We start from the raw sequence: 16,696 nt of genomic DNA on the forward strand, positions 1-16,696 counted from the left end.
AAAGCATAGCGAGCACAAGGCTTTATTCCTAGAGGGATAGAATTTAAAAGTAGGCAAGTTATGCTAAAGCTGTGTTGAGCCTTGGTTAGAGCACAGTTAAAGTTAGAGCATATTTCCCATGTAATCCTATGCAATTCTGTTCACCATGTTATGAAGAGGACATAGAGGTGCAGAAGAAGATATCAGTAATGTGTGGGTGTACGCATCAGGAAAGGATTGACAGGCTGGGTCCCATTTCCTCAAAAGAAGAGGCTGAGGGGTTATCCAATAGAGGTGTTTAAAATTCTCAGAGCGTGGATACTGAGAGAATGTTTCCTCTCATGGGGAAGGACACAACTAGAGGCCGTCAATAAGAGGTTGTCAGCTAGAAATCCAATCGGGAATTCAGAAGAAATCTCTTCACCCAAAGAGTGGTGAGATTGTGGAACTCACTACCACAGGGGGTGGTTGAAGTAATAATGTTTAAGCAAATGAGAGAGAAGGGTTCCAATGATTGATTTTAGATTTAGATGAGGGACAGGCAGGAACAGACGCTAATGAAGCATGAGTGCCACTGTAGACTGGTTGCGCCAAATGGCCAGTTTCAGTGCCATATATCCAATGTAACCGTGTGTAATATTGGAACACCAAACGGATCTGAACCCATGAGTGAACCAGCCTATTACTCGGCGATGAGCTGGACGACACATGGTACCGTACCAACTGAAGTTCTCATTGTGGTGATATGCATCACTGTAAATACACAAGGGGCTCATGTAAATACACTTAGACTAGATAGACACTAGAGGGAGCACCAGAGACATCATGGCACACCAGACATTCAACCAATAGGTCAGTAAGATAGGACACGACCAATGGGCATTCAAGACACATCCAGACGTGACACTACCACAGGGGGGCATTACACCAACCCATATAAAAGGACACAGCACACATGCTCAGTCTCTTTCCAGTGGAGACACTTAGTGAGTACAGACACAGGATTGATTGAACATCACTCCCACCACGTGGATTGTAGCAGACTGGTTAGTTAGTCTGAGTAGCTATAGCAAGATTAACAGGAGAGTCGAATCCAAGTAGGAGAATTGTTAACAGTTTAATAAACGTGTTAAAGCTATCTCCAAGTCTGAACCTTCCTTTGTCAGAGTGCACATCAAGGAAGCAACTTATGCTACGTCAAGAGCACAACAAAACACTCATGTCAGCAACTTGGGCCAAAAAAAGATTCTGTGATGACAAAATTAGACTTTCCATTTCACGCATTTGTGCCAGATATTTTTCCTTTGCCAAAATGCTCACCCACCAACTGGAAAAGCAGACGGGACAATGTAAAATTAGGTTTAATTGACGCCCCAATGGGCTAAATTGCCCATTGGCGGACGCACATCCAACTTTTGCACACACCTTCTGACCCAAATAGTGTGCAGCACAATGATGACCTAGACGCAATGATGTGTGGATACATGCCCGATGTCTTCTCGCCCAATTCCACCCATTTCCAGGTCGAGCGCCCACCCAAACAACATAAAATTCTGGACATTATATTTTTTAATCCAGCTTGCCTCAGCCTCGGCTTTGGCCCATTCGTTCATTCTGCTTTGATAGAGAGTCATCCAGACTTGAAACATTAACTCCCTTCTCTTTCCACAGATGCTGTCAGACCTGCTGAGATTGTCGAGTATTTTCTGTTTTGTTTCCGATTCCAGCAGCTGTAGTAATTTGTTTTTGTCATTAATTTTGTGTTTATTTCAGCTCACTTAAAGACCATCTCATACAGACTGTCATCGGAATACTGTAGGAAACAAGGTTGGACGTTAAGACCATCATTGCCTGTCTTTGTGAAATCTGAAGATCTCTCAATTTTCATTCCCAGTGCGGAATCCTACAAAGAACCCAAGGTGAGGCAGGTTTCTCTAACCACTTCATTCAAATTGAAAACCATTGATGCTCCCAGCTCCTATATCCCAGTTGGTTGAACTGGGGGTACCATTGTCGTCTCTAAGAAGGATGTGGATTCAAACACCACCCGCTCTTGAGGGACCTGGGGCGTCATTCTCCAACCCCCCGCGGGCATGTCATTTCCGCGCCAGCTGGGGGGGGGCAACAAAGGCCGTTTCCGCCAGCTGGCGGGGCGGAAATTCCACCGGCGCCGGCCTAGCCCCTCAATGTTGGGGCTTGGCCCCCAAAGATGCAGAGCGGCGCGATGCCCGTCTGATTGGCGCCGTTTTAGGCACCAGTCGGCGGACATCGCGCCGTTTGGGGAGAATTTCGCCCCAGATTGCAGCAGCTTAACAACCCTTCCCTGCCCAAATTCAGGCATATGGGGATGCAGGGAACAGTCTTTTCACCTGAAGTATGGGCCTGAGTCATACCTAAAGGTGAGCTCTGGACCTCATTATAATGGAACCCAGGACAGCACGGTGGCACAGTGGTTAGCACTAGTGCCTCACGGTGCCAAGGACCCGGTTCGATCCCAGACCCGGGCCACTGCCCATGTGGAGTTTGCACATTCTCCCCATTTCTGCATGGGTCTTACCCCACAACCCAAAAAGATGTGCAGGGTAGGTGAAATGACCGGGCCAAATTGCCCCTTAATTGGAAAAAAATAATTGGGTACTCTAAATTTTCTTATTTTTTTAAAATTTAGCGTACCCAATTCATTTTTTCCAATTAAGGGGCAATTTAGCATGTTCAATCCACCTACCTTGCACATCTTTGAGTTGTGGGGGCGAAACCCACACAAACACGGGGAGAATGTGCAAACTCCACACGGACAGTGACCCAGAGCCGGGATCGAACCTGGGACGTCGGCGCCGTGAGACTGCACTCAATCTTCAACAATTAATTTTTTAAAAATTGAACCAGCACCTAAGGGCATCTGCAGACAGCCTGTTAGAGACGTTGCTTTTCAGATGGTGATGGGAGGGCGGGGGGCTGTAAATAAATCCAGAAAAGCAATTGGGATGGTCAGAATTTCATCACACAGAATTCCATTGCACAATGTGAATGTGGTGATATGCCTGTAAGCAATATCTAGATGGATGCTGTGCAACCTCCAACCAGCAGCTGGCGGTGCAGATGCACCATGCGGTCTCAAGACTATGGTCATGTGACGATGGACTCCCATCTCAAGAGAGACACATCTGGCCATCACCAGATGGTTATGAGATGGTAGTAAGATATACAGGTGAACAGTCGTGCTAAGTATAGTTCCAGAGGAGTACAAAGGAACTTCATGATAACTTGCACTTAACAGATCGCTATCTTACAATGGGTGATTCAGTAAAGATCCTGATTCCGACAAGTCTCCTTGTTTGGTGGATCCCTTAGCATGGCATAGAACACCAAACACAGCATGGTACCACGAGTGCTGAAGATTTAAAAATAACGACGGCAGTGATGACGTTAGGCATTCGGCTGAGGCTGATCTGGTGAACTGCAGCCTGAGGCGACTCAATGCGCTAAAAGAGGTTGGACGTAATAAGGGGACCCCTCCACCTCTGGTTCATGGTTAACGTAGAAAAAAATTGGCACTTCTTTAAGCAGCAATTCCGACTCTACCTTTTAGCTCTAGAACAGCCTGAAGACAGGCATCTTGCATTGCTGTTAGCAGCGGTAGGTCTTCAGGCAGCAGAACTATATAATACCTTTGCCTGTCACGCCGAAGAGCAGAACAGAAGTTATGATGAAGCATTAAAATACTTTGAACGGTATTGTTCAATTAAAAATGGCGAAGCATGTGAACGTAATATAGTTAGTACGTGTACCCAGAAAGAAGGGCTTCAATCAGACCGCCACACTGAAATGTGTCTTGTGTCGTGTGAAAATTTATGACTTTTTACTGCTAAAAATTAAATGAACTTCAGTTGAACGTGTACAGCCTTACATTTCGACACAAACTTTGTTTTAAATATATTCCCATTTCTTTAGAAATGTAACCAATTATAAAAAAAGTACAATCTTGTTCTTACTTTACAAACTACGACTTTAGAGGGGATGAAGTAACTTGTCAAACCCACATCATGCCACACTATTTATTACTGGTTCCACTGCATTGCATTATCCAAACATCCAAGTCACCTCCTGTTCCATTCTCACCAAAAGCTTTGACTTCCTGGTTTCCAGAGAGTGTTGACACAAAGTGATGACTGTAGGTTTCTTCCAATGTTCACATATGTCAGCCCCCTTGACTGGCCTTGTTTAATCAGTATTCCTAGAAACCTAGCCTGGCTTCCTCTCACTGTACCACCCCAGTCACACACCACTTGCCGACCAGTACTTACCATCGTGGGAGTGCCAACAGATGTTGTGCTGGCCGTTGAACGGATTGACCAAGTAACCGCAGGCTGCATACTGCCGATCGGTAGCAGAGGACGAGCCGAGCAGCGCGCAAAGGACGAGCACCAGAGCGGGGCTCCAAGCTGGGGCCACCATTGTTAGCATCGCATCCACATGGATATCCGTCAACCCATCCTCCCCCCCCCCCAACACTCTGCGCGCGGTGAGCAGCACACAGCCTAGCCTCATGCCGCCCGCACGCTCAAACACTGCAACCAATTGGGGACTGCAATTGGGAACTTCTTCCCGCGATCGGGAACGCCACAACTGATCGCTCCACGACCCTCCCGACACCTATCTGCGGGTCCTGACCCTAGTTTGAAAACCCCTGGTCTAAGTAACATGTTAATTTTGTCCCTTTGTAATATCTAAAAGCTTTCCAAACACAGGTCAAAGAAACTGACATGCAGTTTACTGGTTTATCCCTGCTCCCTTTTTTGAACGACTATGCAACATTTGCAGTTCTCGAGTCCTGTGGCACACCTACCCCATACGTCAGGAAGATTGGAAAATTGTGGCTCCCTCACCATCCTCAGATGCATTCCATCTGGTCCTGATGACTTGTCGTCTTTAAGTGCAATTTTATATCAAATTCACATTCTTGGATTTGACCAAGATGACCCAAAGTCTGGATCATCACAAGCAGAGAACATCTTAATCTCAAGTGACGAAGAGCAAGTGAACGATGCTCCAGCGAGCCAAGAAGGGGCGGCACCTGTAGCCCCAGTTCCAACCTTCACTCAGGCACATGTTTATCTAATAACGCTCTATTGATTTTCAACCCATCCAGTATCTCCATTACCTCCTCTTTCAATATGGCTCTGGCAGAATCTTCCTTGCTAAAGATAGATATGAAGTATACATTTAGTAGTCAGCTCTATCCGCTGCCTCTAGGCGTAGATCTCCTATTTGGTCCCTAACCTGTTCCACCCCTCCTCTTGCCAGCTTTTTACTCTTTTTATATCTATCAAAGACTTTTACATTTATTGCTAGTCCCTTCTCTTTCTCTTTCATTTCCTTTTTCACTGCCCCTCTGAACTTTCTATATTCAGCCTGTTTTATCAACCTGACATCTGCATATGCACACATTTGCTGCTCACTACCTCTCCTTGTCATCCAGGAAGCTCTGGATATGTTTGCCCTACCTTTCCCTCCCTTATGGAATACACCTCAACTGTACTAGAACCACCTGGTCTTGAAAGCCAGCCAATGCTCAGTTACATTCCGATATACCTGGGGCCTCGCCCTGCTGAAAGTGACCCTGCACCAATTATTTTTTCTTGCTCTAGCTTGCTCCTTGTCCTTTTCCAGAACAGTAAGAAGTTTTACAACACCAGGTTAAAGTCCAACACGTTTGTTTCGAATCTTTTCCAGAAGCAAAGCCATTACTAAGGATACTATGGTCACTGAACACCGAAATGTTCCCCTATTGCCACCAGACCTACTCAATCCACCTCATTCCCAAAACCAGTAATGCGCTTTTCCTCATTGGGCCAGATTCATAGCATTCTCCAGATTACACACTTCGGAAACTATCTACCTGCTAACTATAACTATTGCAGTCTACATGCATAACTAAAGTCCCCCATTACTTCTTAAGTTTTTGACCACTGTACAACTTGCTGACAAATCAGCTGCTCTGTCTTTCCCACTATGGCCTATGGAATGCAACCGCTAGTGCAATCTGAGATAGTCGCGTGGTGTACCTGAGTGAGATTCCTGAGACAGACTTTGAATTTGGTCTGGAGCCACTTTATTGCAGTGCATCTCGGACAGCAGGAATCCTACTCTACTCGAAGGAACTGCACTGAATGAATAAATTGGACTGTGTCTACGCACCAAGAACCCAAGTTCGATTTTTAACACCCAGTAAGGTGTAATTGGAAAAGAAAATACAAGATGCAAACACTCAGCCCGCCCCTGGGGCAAGAATGGTTATGGAGAGAGAGAGAGAGAGATAAAATGGCAAAGTGTTTCCCAAATAACAAACCAAACTGCTGGGGGCTGGCGAAGTGAGGGAGATTGGCCAGACCTCCTGCTCCTGATCACCATCTAGTGGCTGCTGCTGGAAAGTGCAAGTGTACGAAAGCCAAGGGAGGTGATGTCTCTTCCATTTGATTAGCCTGTAACCTTGGTGTCTCGTGCTCACGGATGAGGACTAGTTTCTGCATGCTCACGAACAGCAAAGGCACTATGTATTGAGGAGAAAATGAACTGGGAAAAGTAGCACTTGATATTTTTCGCTTATTTTAGAGAGTGAGAGCCTGGATTTGATTTCTACTACTTTTGTCAGTTTCTAATGTTTTCCCCCCTCACTCGCCTTTTGGGTAATGTAAGCTCGAGACAGCAAAAAAATCATAATAGTATGGCTTTTGTATTTGTTTTTCACAGCGACCCCTTGGAATCGTGGAGAAATATTACTCTGATGGTCAAAAGTTTCTCACTAGGTTCCCAGATGGAACTGGTAATGTTTTGTATCCAATAATTCTCTCAGCTGTTAACATGCCAAAGAAATGTTGTTTCATGTCCCCTTGCACTTGGTAAATAGAGACAGCCCATAATTTGCAGGGCAGCTCTTCTGCATGGCTCAGTTGATGAAGCTTTTGTTTTGGTGTCAGAAGGTCATGGGTTCAAGTCCCACTCCAGAAACTTGAGAATAAATCTAGGCTGATACCCCAGGTACTGAGGGAGTGCTGTGCCGAAGGAGGTACCATCTTTTGGATTAACATTAATAAAAACACCGAATGTTCTCTGAAGTGCACATAAAATATACCATGACACTGTTTTGAAGAAGAGCAGGGAAGTTATTGTCGGTGTCCTGATTAATATTTGCCCCTCCATCAACTTCACAATAACAGGGTATCTGGTCACACTCACATTGCTGTTTGAGAGATCTTGCTGAATACAAGTTGGCTGCTGTGTTTCCTACATTACACTTCGTGGGATGAAAGGTGCTATATGAATGCAAGTCTTTCTTTCCTTAATTGTATTGGTGAGGGATTTCCGACTCTCGCATCTCTCACATATAGCAAATGAGCAATTGCTAAATAAGATATTTGCTGCCATGAATGATTGGTGGGGTTACCAACTGTGGTTGGACTTCTTCCTGCTTATTTCATTAAGCACCCTCCCCCCTTGCTATCTACAATATTTTTATATCTGAGAGACAAAGTTGTGAAAAGAAAAACATTTTTAAAGTATATTTTTTTGCTCCCGGGGTTATCTATAGCAGTGTCAAAGAGATTAGCTCGTGGAGACTCCAAGGTAATCTGTAAGTGCTGGCAACTCCAGTGATGGGTTGGATTTCCTCATGGGCTTATTTGCAAAATATCATTATTTTGTGAGCTTGCAGGTGCCATCCAGAATATCCTGCCTCAAAGTTTCCGGAAGGTGGCCAAAGGAAGGTCTTTCCCATCACTGACCAACAATAACTTGCATTTATATAGCACCTTTAACACAGTGAAGTCACCCAAGGCACTTCACAGAAGCACAGTCAAAGAAACATGTTCACTGAGCCATGTAAGAAGGTATTACTACAGATGACCAAGCACTTAATTAAAGAGGTAGTCCTTATGGGGCATCTTGAAGGAGGAAAGGGGAGGAGAGATGAGGGGAGGATTTAGAGAGAGAATTCCAGAACTTGGGGTTTAGGAAACTGAAAGAACGGATGCCATTGATGTAGTGATTAAATCAGGAATTCTCTAGAAACCAAAACTCGAGAAGCACAGGAGGGTTGTAGGGCTGGAGGAGATTATCAAAGGACAAAGAAAAGTGCAGCACAGGAACAAGCCCTTCAACCCGCCAAGCCTGTGTCAACCATGATGCCCTAACTTAAAAAAAACCTTCTGCCCTTACTCAGTCCATATCCCACTATTTCCTCCCTGTTCATGTACCCACCCAGATTCCTCTTAAATGTTGATAATGTGCTTGCTTCCACCACATCCAGGCACCCATCACTCTGCGTGAAAAACTTACCCCGCACATCTCCCTTAAACTTTCCCCCTCTCACCTTGAATCTGTGCCCCCTTGTAATTGACACTTCCACACTTGGAAAATCCCTCTGACTATCCACTCTGTCTATGCCTCTCATACTTTTGTAGATCTTATCAGATCTCCCCTCAGCTTCCGCCATTCCAATGAAAGCAATCCTAGTTTATTCAACCTCTCCTCATAGCCAACACCCTCGAGACCAGGCAACATCCTGGTGAACCTTCTTTACTCTCTCTCCAAAGCTTCCACGTCCTTCTGATAATGTGGTGACCAGAACTACAGGCAATACTCCAAATGCGGCCTAACCAAGGTTTTGTATATCTGCAACATGATTTCCCAACTCCTGTACTCAATGCCCCGGCTGATGGAGGCAAGCATGTCCTATGCTTTCTATCACCTTGGATGCCTGTGTTGCCGCTTTTAGGGAACTGTGGACCTGCATACCTAGATCCCTTTGTATGTTAATGTTCTTAAGGGTTCTGCATTTACAGTAAAATTCCTACCTAAATTTGATCCTTCAAAATGCATCACCTCGCATTTGTCCAGATTAAACTCCATCCGCCATTTCTGTGCCCAAGTCTCCAATCTATCTATATCCTGTTGTATCCTCTGACAATCCTCAACATTATCAGCAACTCTGCCAATCTTCGTGTCATCCGCAAACTTACTAATCAGACCACCCACATTTTCCTCCAGGTCATTTATATATTTTACAAACACCAGAGGTCCCTGCGGAACACCACTAGTTACAGATCTCCATTCTGAAAAACACCCTTCCACCATTACTCCCTGTCTTCTATGACCAAGCCAGTTCTGTATCCATCTAGCCAGCCCACCCCAAATCCCATGTGATTTTAGTTTTTGTACGGTCTGCCATGTGGGACCTTGTCAAACGCCTTACTAAAGTCCATATGAACTACATCCACAGCTCTTCCCTCATCAATTTTCTTTGTCACCTCTTCAAGAAACTCAATCAAGTTGGGGAGACATGACCTTCCCCATACAAAACCATGCTGCCTGTCACTAACTAATCCATGTTCCTCCAAACGTGCATATATTCTGTCCCTCAGTATCTTTTCCAAAAGGAGGAGGTCGGGAAGGTGAGGCAATTCAAAGACAAGGATGAGAATTTTAAAATTAAGGCATTACCGGGAGCAGAGGAGGGTGATAGGGAAACAGAACTGGATGTGAACAAGGACACATGCAGCAGAGTTTTGAATGACATCAAGTTTATGATGGGTCGAAGCTAGAAGTTGCCCATGGGTGTGTTGGAAAAGTGCTTTGTGTAATAAGATGGAACAAAATGGATAAGGGTTTCAGCAGCAGATGAAATGAGCCAAGGTGGGATTGGGCAATGTTCCAGCGATGGAAATAGGTGGTCTTACTGTTGCTTGCTTGCTCAGAAGCTCAGCTTGAGGTCAGATATGACAGCACAGTTGTGAACAGTCTGCTTCAGCCTTGGAGGAGGGGAGGAGTCAATGCCCAGGAAATGGAGTTTCTGGTGGGTGGCAAAAACAGCTGCTTTGGTCTTCCTAATGTTTAGTTGGAGGAAATTTCTGTTGATCCAGTACTCTATGTTGGACAAGCAGTCTGGCAATCCAAAGACAATAAAGGAATCGAGAGAGGGGTGCAAGCGATTGATGGGAGGAAATTTGTGGCACATCGATAATTTAGGATTATTTATAATTGTTTTCGTTCCATATACTGTAATTCTCCTTAACCCTTTGCCCAGCTACCCCTCGGGTAACATCGCCATACTGATTTCAGCTTTCCACCGAGGTCAGTTTGTGTACTTCATTTTCCAAGATATGGATTGGAATGCAAAATTTCTGGGATTCTTCCGCTCAAATGGTCATGGAACTTGTTACCTTCCGAATGGTCTGATTAGGTGAGTGAAACAATTGCAATCCAGGATAACTGCGTGTGTAAAAATAGAACAGTGAAATTCAGTCATGCTCCAGCTGTATACACCTCTACTCCCCACTGGTTTGACGGTTTAGTTTTTCCAAGGAAGGGAAAAGTAGTCTGCACTTAGGTTAATTAACAAAACCCAGTACATATGTTGAAGACAGACTGGCTCCAGCCTCTACCTTTGGCAGACGAATGTTCACCTACTTAATAATACCTGGATTTTAAAATTCTTATCTATTTTTCAAATTCCTCCATGGCCTTGCCCTTCCCTATCTCTGTCACCTACTCCTGTCCCACAGACATCCGGGATTTAAACGTGCATCTAATTTTGACCTTTTGAACACGGGAACATAGGAAATAGGAACTGGAGTTGGCCATTTGACCCTTGGACCTTGCTCCACCATTTAGTATGATCCTGCCTGACATCTATCTTCCCCCATTAGCCCCATATATTCCTTTAGTGGCTAAATATCCAGCGATCTCTGCCTTGAACATACTCTTTTTTTCAATAAAGAACAAAACTATTAGTTTATTATAAAACGGGACTTGCCAAGTGGAAAGACAAAGCTTATTAACATATAGGGTGCGATCTAACCACCATGTTGTGCCCAATGTGGATCCGTGTGAGCGGTTTAGATCGCGAGAGAGGCCGAAATCAGAATCCACGACGGGCACCGACCAGTTTCCCATCTAACCAGCCCACTCCCGTTGACGAGTTCCGGATCCCGCCGAGATGTGGCGAGGTTCCAATCAACACCAATTGAGGCCAATGTCCATATCGTTAATGGGAAGGACCCCGAACGAACGGCTTCCCGTGATTTTTTTAAAATGCATTTTATTCCAAACGTATATGAACAGTTACAACACATAACCAATTCATGAAACAAACTTCCCAACAAGACTATATAGTTCGTACAAATCTTTCCCCTTTTTCACCCTCCCCACTCCCCCTCACCCCTCCACAACGAACAAATCCTCAAACGTGGTCACGAATATCCCCCACCTTGCCTCGAAACCCTCCACTGAACCCCTTAACTCGTATTTGATCTTTTCCAGCCGAAGAAAGTTATATAAGTCACCCAGCCAGGTCGCTACCCCAGGTGGTGTTGCTGACCACCACTTCAATAAGATTCGTCGCAGGGCAATCGAGAGGCAAAGGCCACAACATCAGCTCCAGCTTCTTCGATATCTCAAATATCGCCATGAAAGGGTCCGGCTCCACCTCCTGCCCGACTATCCTTGCTAGCGTGCAAACACTCCCATCCAGAATCTCTCCAACTTTTTGCAGCCCCAGAACATGTGAGCATGATTCACTGGTCCCCGCCCACACTTTATTAGAACGGTAGCATTGTGGATAGCACAATTGCTTCACAGCTCCAGGGTCCTAGGTTCGACTCCGGCTTGGGTTATTCTGTGCGGAGTCTGCACATCCTCCCCGTGTGTGCGTGGGTTTCCTCCGGGTGCTCCGGTTTCCTTCCACAGTCCAAAGATGTGCAGGTTAGGTGGATTGGCCATGATAAATTGCCCTTAGTGTCGAAAATTGCCCTTAGTCATGGGTGGGGTTACTGGGTTATGGGGATAGGGTGGAGGTGTTGACCTTGGGTAGGGTGCTCTTTCCAAGAGCCGGTGCAGACTCGATGGGCCGAATGGCCTCCTTCTGCACTGTAAATTCTATAAAAATTCTATGAACTTCTCACACTCATCTGACACCCCCTGAAAGAACCCTTTCTTGCCCGAATTATCTGTACCCTGTGTACGACCTTGAACTGTATCAGGCTCATCCTTGCGCACAAAGAGGTTGCATTTACCCTTTGTAGCGCCTCATTCCATAGCCCCAGTTTATCTCTCCTCCCAGGCCCCCTTCCCACTTCACCACCTAATTACCTCCCTGTTCTCACAGCCACCTGTATAACCTGTCTCCGATCTTGCCCTGCCTTCCACATACTGAAGCAACAGTCTTTCCAGCAGGGTGTACCTCGGCAACCTGGGGAACTCTTTCCAAACCTTCCGTGCGAAGTACCTTACCCGCAGGTCCCTAAACTCACTTCCTCTCTGGAGCTCCATCTTCTTCAATTCACCTATACTGGCAAACACTTCCTCCAAATTCAAATTTGGAGTACTGTGTACAGTTCTGGTCGCCTCATTTTAGGAAGGATGTGGAAGCTTTGGAAAAGGTGCAAAGGAGATTTCCCAGGATGTTGCCTGGAATGGAGAGTAGGTCTTACGAGGAAAGGTTGAGGGTGCTGGGCGTTTTCTCATTAGAACGGAGAAGGATGAGGGGCGACTTGATAGAGGTTTATAAGATGATCGGGGAATAGATAGAATAGACAGTCAGAGACTTTTTCCCCGGGTGGAACAAACCATTACAAGGGGACATAAATTTAAGGTGAAAGGTGGAAGATATAGGAGGGATATCAGAGATAGGTTCTTTACCCAGAGAGTAATGGGGGCATGGAATGCACAGCCTGTGGAAGTAGTTGAGTCGGAAACATTAGGGACCTTCAAGCAGCTATTGGATAGGTACATGGATTACGGTAAAATGATATAGTGTAGATGTATTTGTTCTTAAGGGCAGCACGGTAGCATTGTGGATAGCACAATTGCTTCACAGCTCCAGGGTCCCAGGTTCGATTCCGGCTTGGATCACTGTCTGTGCGGAGTCTGCACATCCTCCCCGTGTGTGCGAGGGTTTCCTCCGGGTGCTCCGGTTTCCTCCCACAGTCCAAAGATGTGCAGGTTAGGTGGATTGGCCATGATAAATTGCCCTTGGTGTCCAAAATTGCCCTTGGTGTTGGGTGGAGGTGTTGAGTTTGGGTAGGGTGCTCTTTCCAAGAGCCGGTGCAGACTCAAAGGGCCGAATGGCCTCCTTCTGCACTGTAAATTCAATGATAATCTATGATTAATCTAGGACAAAGGTTCGGCACAACATCGTGGGCCGAAGGGCCTGTTCTGTGCTGTATTTTCTATGTTCTATGTTAACCAGCCCCAGTTCTCTCCACTTCCTATACATGCCATCTACCTCCCCCCGCCCCACCTGCTCACACAACGGCATTAACACCAACATTCCCTCTATCCTTTAGTGCCTCCTCATCTGGTACCAGATCTTCACCATGGACTGCACCACCGGACTCCCTGAGTATCTGATCGCCGCCATCGGCAATGCTGCCGTCACCATAGCCCTTAAGCTGGGCCCCTCACATGATTCCTCCTCCATCCTAACCCATTCTGCCTCCTCTCCTTCCCACCATCACCTCACCTCCACGTTTGCCGTCCAATAATAATGAAGCAGGTTCAGCAATGCCAACCCTCCTTTCTGCCTCTGTAACAGGGTCTTAACCCTCAGCACCTTCCCTGCCCGTACAAAGTCTGAAATAATTGTGTCTAGTTTCTGAAAGAAGGCCTTTGGTATAAAGATCGGGTGTGTCTGGAATATGACCTCTTGAGATCCACCAGTTTTGTTAAATTCCATTTGTGAAGAATCGCCCATTCCCTCACTACCTGAATCCCCAGGTATCTAAACCTATCTCTGGCCACCTTAAATGGCATCCTCCATAAATTGGCTCACTGACCCAACTCATTCACCGGGAACACTTCGCTTTCCCCTACGTTTAACTTGTATCCCAAGAACGCCCAAACTTCCCCAACAGGCCCATGATCCTCTCTATGCTCTGCAATGGGTCCAAAACATACAATAGTAGGTCGTCGGCATAGAGAGACACCCGATGCTCCCTTCGTCCCCTCATAATCCCTTGCCACTCTGCCGACCCCCTAAGAGCCATTGCCAGAGGCTGTATAGCCAGTGCAAACAGCAACAGTGACAGCAAGCACCCCTGCCTTGTTCCCCTGTGTAGTTCAAAGTTCCGTGAACCCATGTCATTGGTCTGCACACTTGTCCTCAGTGCCACGTATAACAGGCGCACTCAGGCCACAAACTTCGGCCCAAATCCAAATCTTACCAGGACCTCAACCAAGTACCTCCACTCCACCCGGTCGAAAGCCTTCTCTGTGTCCATGAACACCACTACCTCCGGCACCTGAGCTCCCGACGGGGTCGTAATCACATTTGACAGCCTCCTTATAGTATTGGAAAGCTGCTTGCCCTTTACGAAGCCTGTTTGGTCCTCTGCAACAACCCCGGGACACAACCTTCCATCCTTCCCGCCACCAACTTAGCCAGCCAGCACTTTCACTAGGGGTTGGTTTAACACAGTGGGCTAAACAGCTGGCTTGTAATGCAGAACAATGCCAGCAACGTGCATTCAATTCCCATACTGGCCTCTCTGAACAGGCGCCGGAATGTGATGACTGGGGGCTTTTCTCAGTAACTTCATTGAAGCCTACTTGTGACAATAAGCGATTATTATTATTATTACATCGGTTTTTAACAGCGAAACGGGCGTATACAACCCACATTCCAACGGGTCCTTCCCCTTTTTTTGTATTAACGTGATCAAAGAACAAGGAAAAGTACTGCACAGGAACAGGCCCTTCAGCTCTCCAAGCCTGCGCCGACCAGGCTGCCCGTCTAAACTAAAATCTTCTACACTTCCTGGGTCCGTATCCCTCTATTCCCATCCTATTCATGTATTTGTCAAGATGCCCCTTAAATGTCACTATCGTCCCTGCTTCCACCACCTCCTCCGGCAGCGAGTTCCAGGCACCCACTACCCTCTGTGTAAAAAACTTGCCTCGTACATCTCCTCTAAACCTTGCCCCTCGCACCTTAAACCTATGTCCCCTAGTAATTGACCCCTCTACCCTGGGGAAAAGCCTCTGACTATCCACTCTGTCTATGCCCCTCATAATTTTGCAGACCTCTATCAGGTCGCCCCTCTACCTCCGTCGTTAGTTGATCGTTGCCTTAGTCATCATTTCCGGCAACTCCCCCGTCTCCATCGCCTCATTAAACACCCCAAGAGATGTGGTGCCAGGTCCGTCGCAAACTCCTTGTAGAATTCCGCCGGGTAACCATCGGGCCCCGGGGCCTTCTGAGACTTCATACCCCTTATACTGTCCAATATCTCCCTCAAACCCAGGGGCTGCTCTAGCGCCTACCTCTTCTCTACCTCCAGCTGTTGAAACCCTCCCATGTTTCCCTCTTCACCCCCGTGTCCTCCCTGTACAGCTCCTGATAGTAATCCCTAAATCCTCATTTATCTTCCCCGGCTCCGACACCGCATCCCCTGCCCAGTCCATATCTTCAATATTTCCCTAGACGCAGCCTGCTTCCGTAGCTGATGAGCTAATATTCGACTTGCCTTCTCTCCGTATTCGTACTGCACCCCTCTTGCCCTACGCAGTTGTTCTACTGCCCTCCCCGTTGTCAGCCTATCAAATTGGCCCCATAATTTTTCCGTCCTCGCCAATTCCTCCATAGTGGGCACTCTCGAGTACTCCCTATGTAGCTCCACTATCTCGTTCATTAACCATTCATATTCCTCCCTCCTTTCCTTCTCTGCATGAGCCATGAACGAGATAATCTCCCCCTGGGCCACCGCTTTTAACGCTTCCCAAGAAGTGGCTGCCGAGACCTCCCCGTTTTGGTTCAATTCTACACAATCTTTAATCACAGCCCGCACTTTGTCACAAAGCCCTCTTGTCAGCTAACAACCCCGAATCGAGCCTCCACCTCAGCTCCCGTCCCGATCTAAGCCAAATCTCCAGCCAATGGGGCGTATGGTCCGAGATTACTATCCCCACATACTCTGCCCCCTCCACCCCGGCCAAAATCTCTCGGCTCTCCACAAAAAAGTCAGTCCTGGAATATACCCTGTACACATGGAAAAAAAGGAATACTCCCTTCCCCCTGGGTTCATGAAGCGCCACGAGTCCACCATATCCATCTTCTCCATAAACCCACCCAGTTCCTTTGCCATTTGTATTCTACCCATTGACCTGAGGCTCGGTCTATCTACCCTCGGCTCTAGGACACAATTAAAATCTCCTCGCATAATCAACTGGTGCGTGGCCAAGTCCAGGTTTGCTGCCAGCAACCCCCTCATAAAACCTACATCATCCCAATTCGGTGCATACACAAAACCTGACCAACCCACCCCTTCCTTAACCTGGTCCTTCACGCAGAAGTGCGTCGCCTGCAGAAAGACCACCACCGCTTTGAAACTCCTCAGGTGTGCAAAGACCCGCAATCCTTTCACTGATCCATTGAGCCCTTGCACGTTCCACGTTATCAGCTTTACCGGGGGCTTACACCTCCATTCCCCTTTACCATCCGCCTTCCTCCCCTTTCGGCTCAACCCCCGTTAATTTCACCCTGCACCTGGCCCATCCATGATGGCCCCTTTCTCCGCCCCTGACCATGTTTGTTCTCCAACTTCGCCTCGTCACGTCGTCAACCCCCCCCCAATCCTCCCTACGGCCATCTCTCTCAGCCTTCTCCCACACCAGCATTGCCTGTCAGCGTGGCAACTCTTGTCCGAAGGCTCCACCTACTGAACCC

At 46.8% G+C, this 16,696-nt stretch overlaps 1 protein-coding gene across 1 annotated transcript in view; it reads left to right on the forward strand.

The window, feature by feature from the left end:
* Positions 1 to 16,696, forward strand: part of LOC140428885 (glutamate-rich protein 6-like) — a 163,741-nt gene that overhangs the window by 94,301 nt on the left and 52,744 nt on the right. The window contains exons 10-12 of the mRNA XM_072515532.1: positions 1,753 to 1,898; positions 6,730 to 6,812; positions 10,061 to 10,216. Of these exons, the coding sequence (XP_072371633.1) occupies positions 1,753 to 1,898; positions 6,730 to 6,812; positions 10,061 to 10,216 (385 nt within the window). The remainder of the gene's footprint in view (positions 1 to 1,752; positions 1,899 to 6,729; positions 6,813 to 10,060; positions 10,217 to 16,696) is intronic.

Source organism: Scyliorhinus torazame, chromosome 8 (genome assembly GCF_047496885.1).
Source record: "Scyliorhinus torazame isolate Kashiwa2021f chromosome 8, sScyTor2.1, whole genome shotgun sequence".
Classification (NCBI taxonomy): Eukaryota; Metazoa; Chordata; class Chondrichthyes; order Carcharhiniformes; family Scyliorhinidae; genus Scyliorhinus; species Scyliorhinus torazame.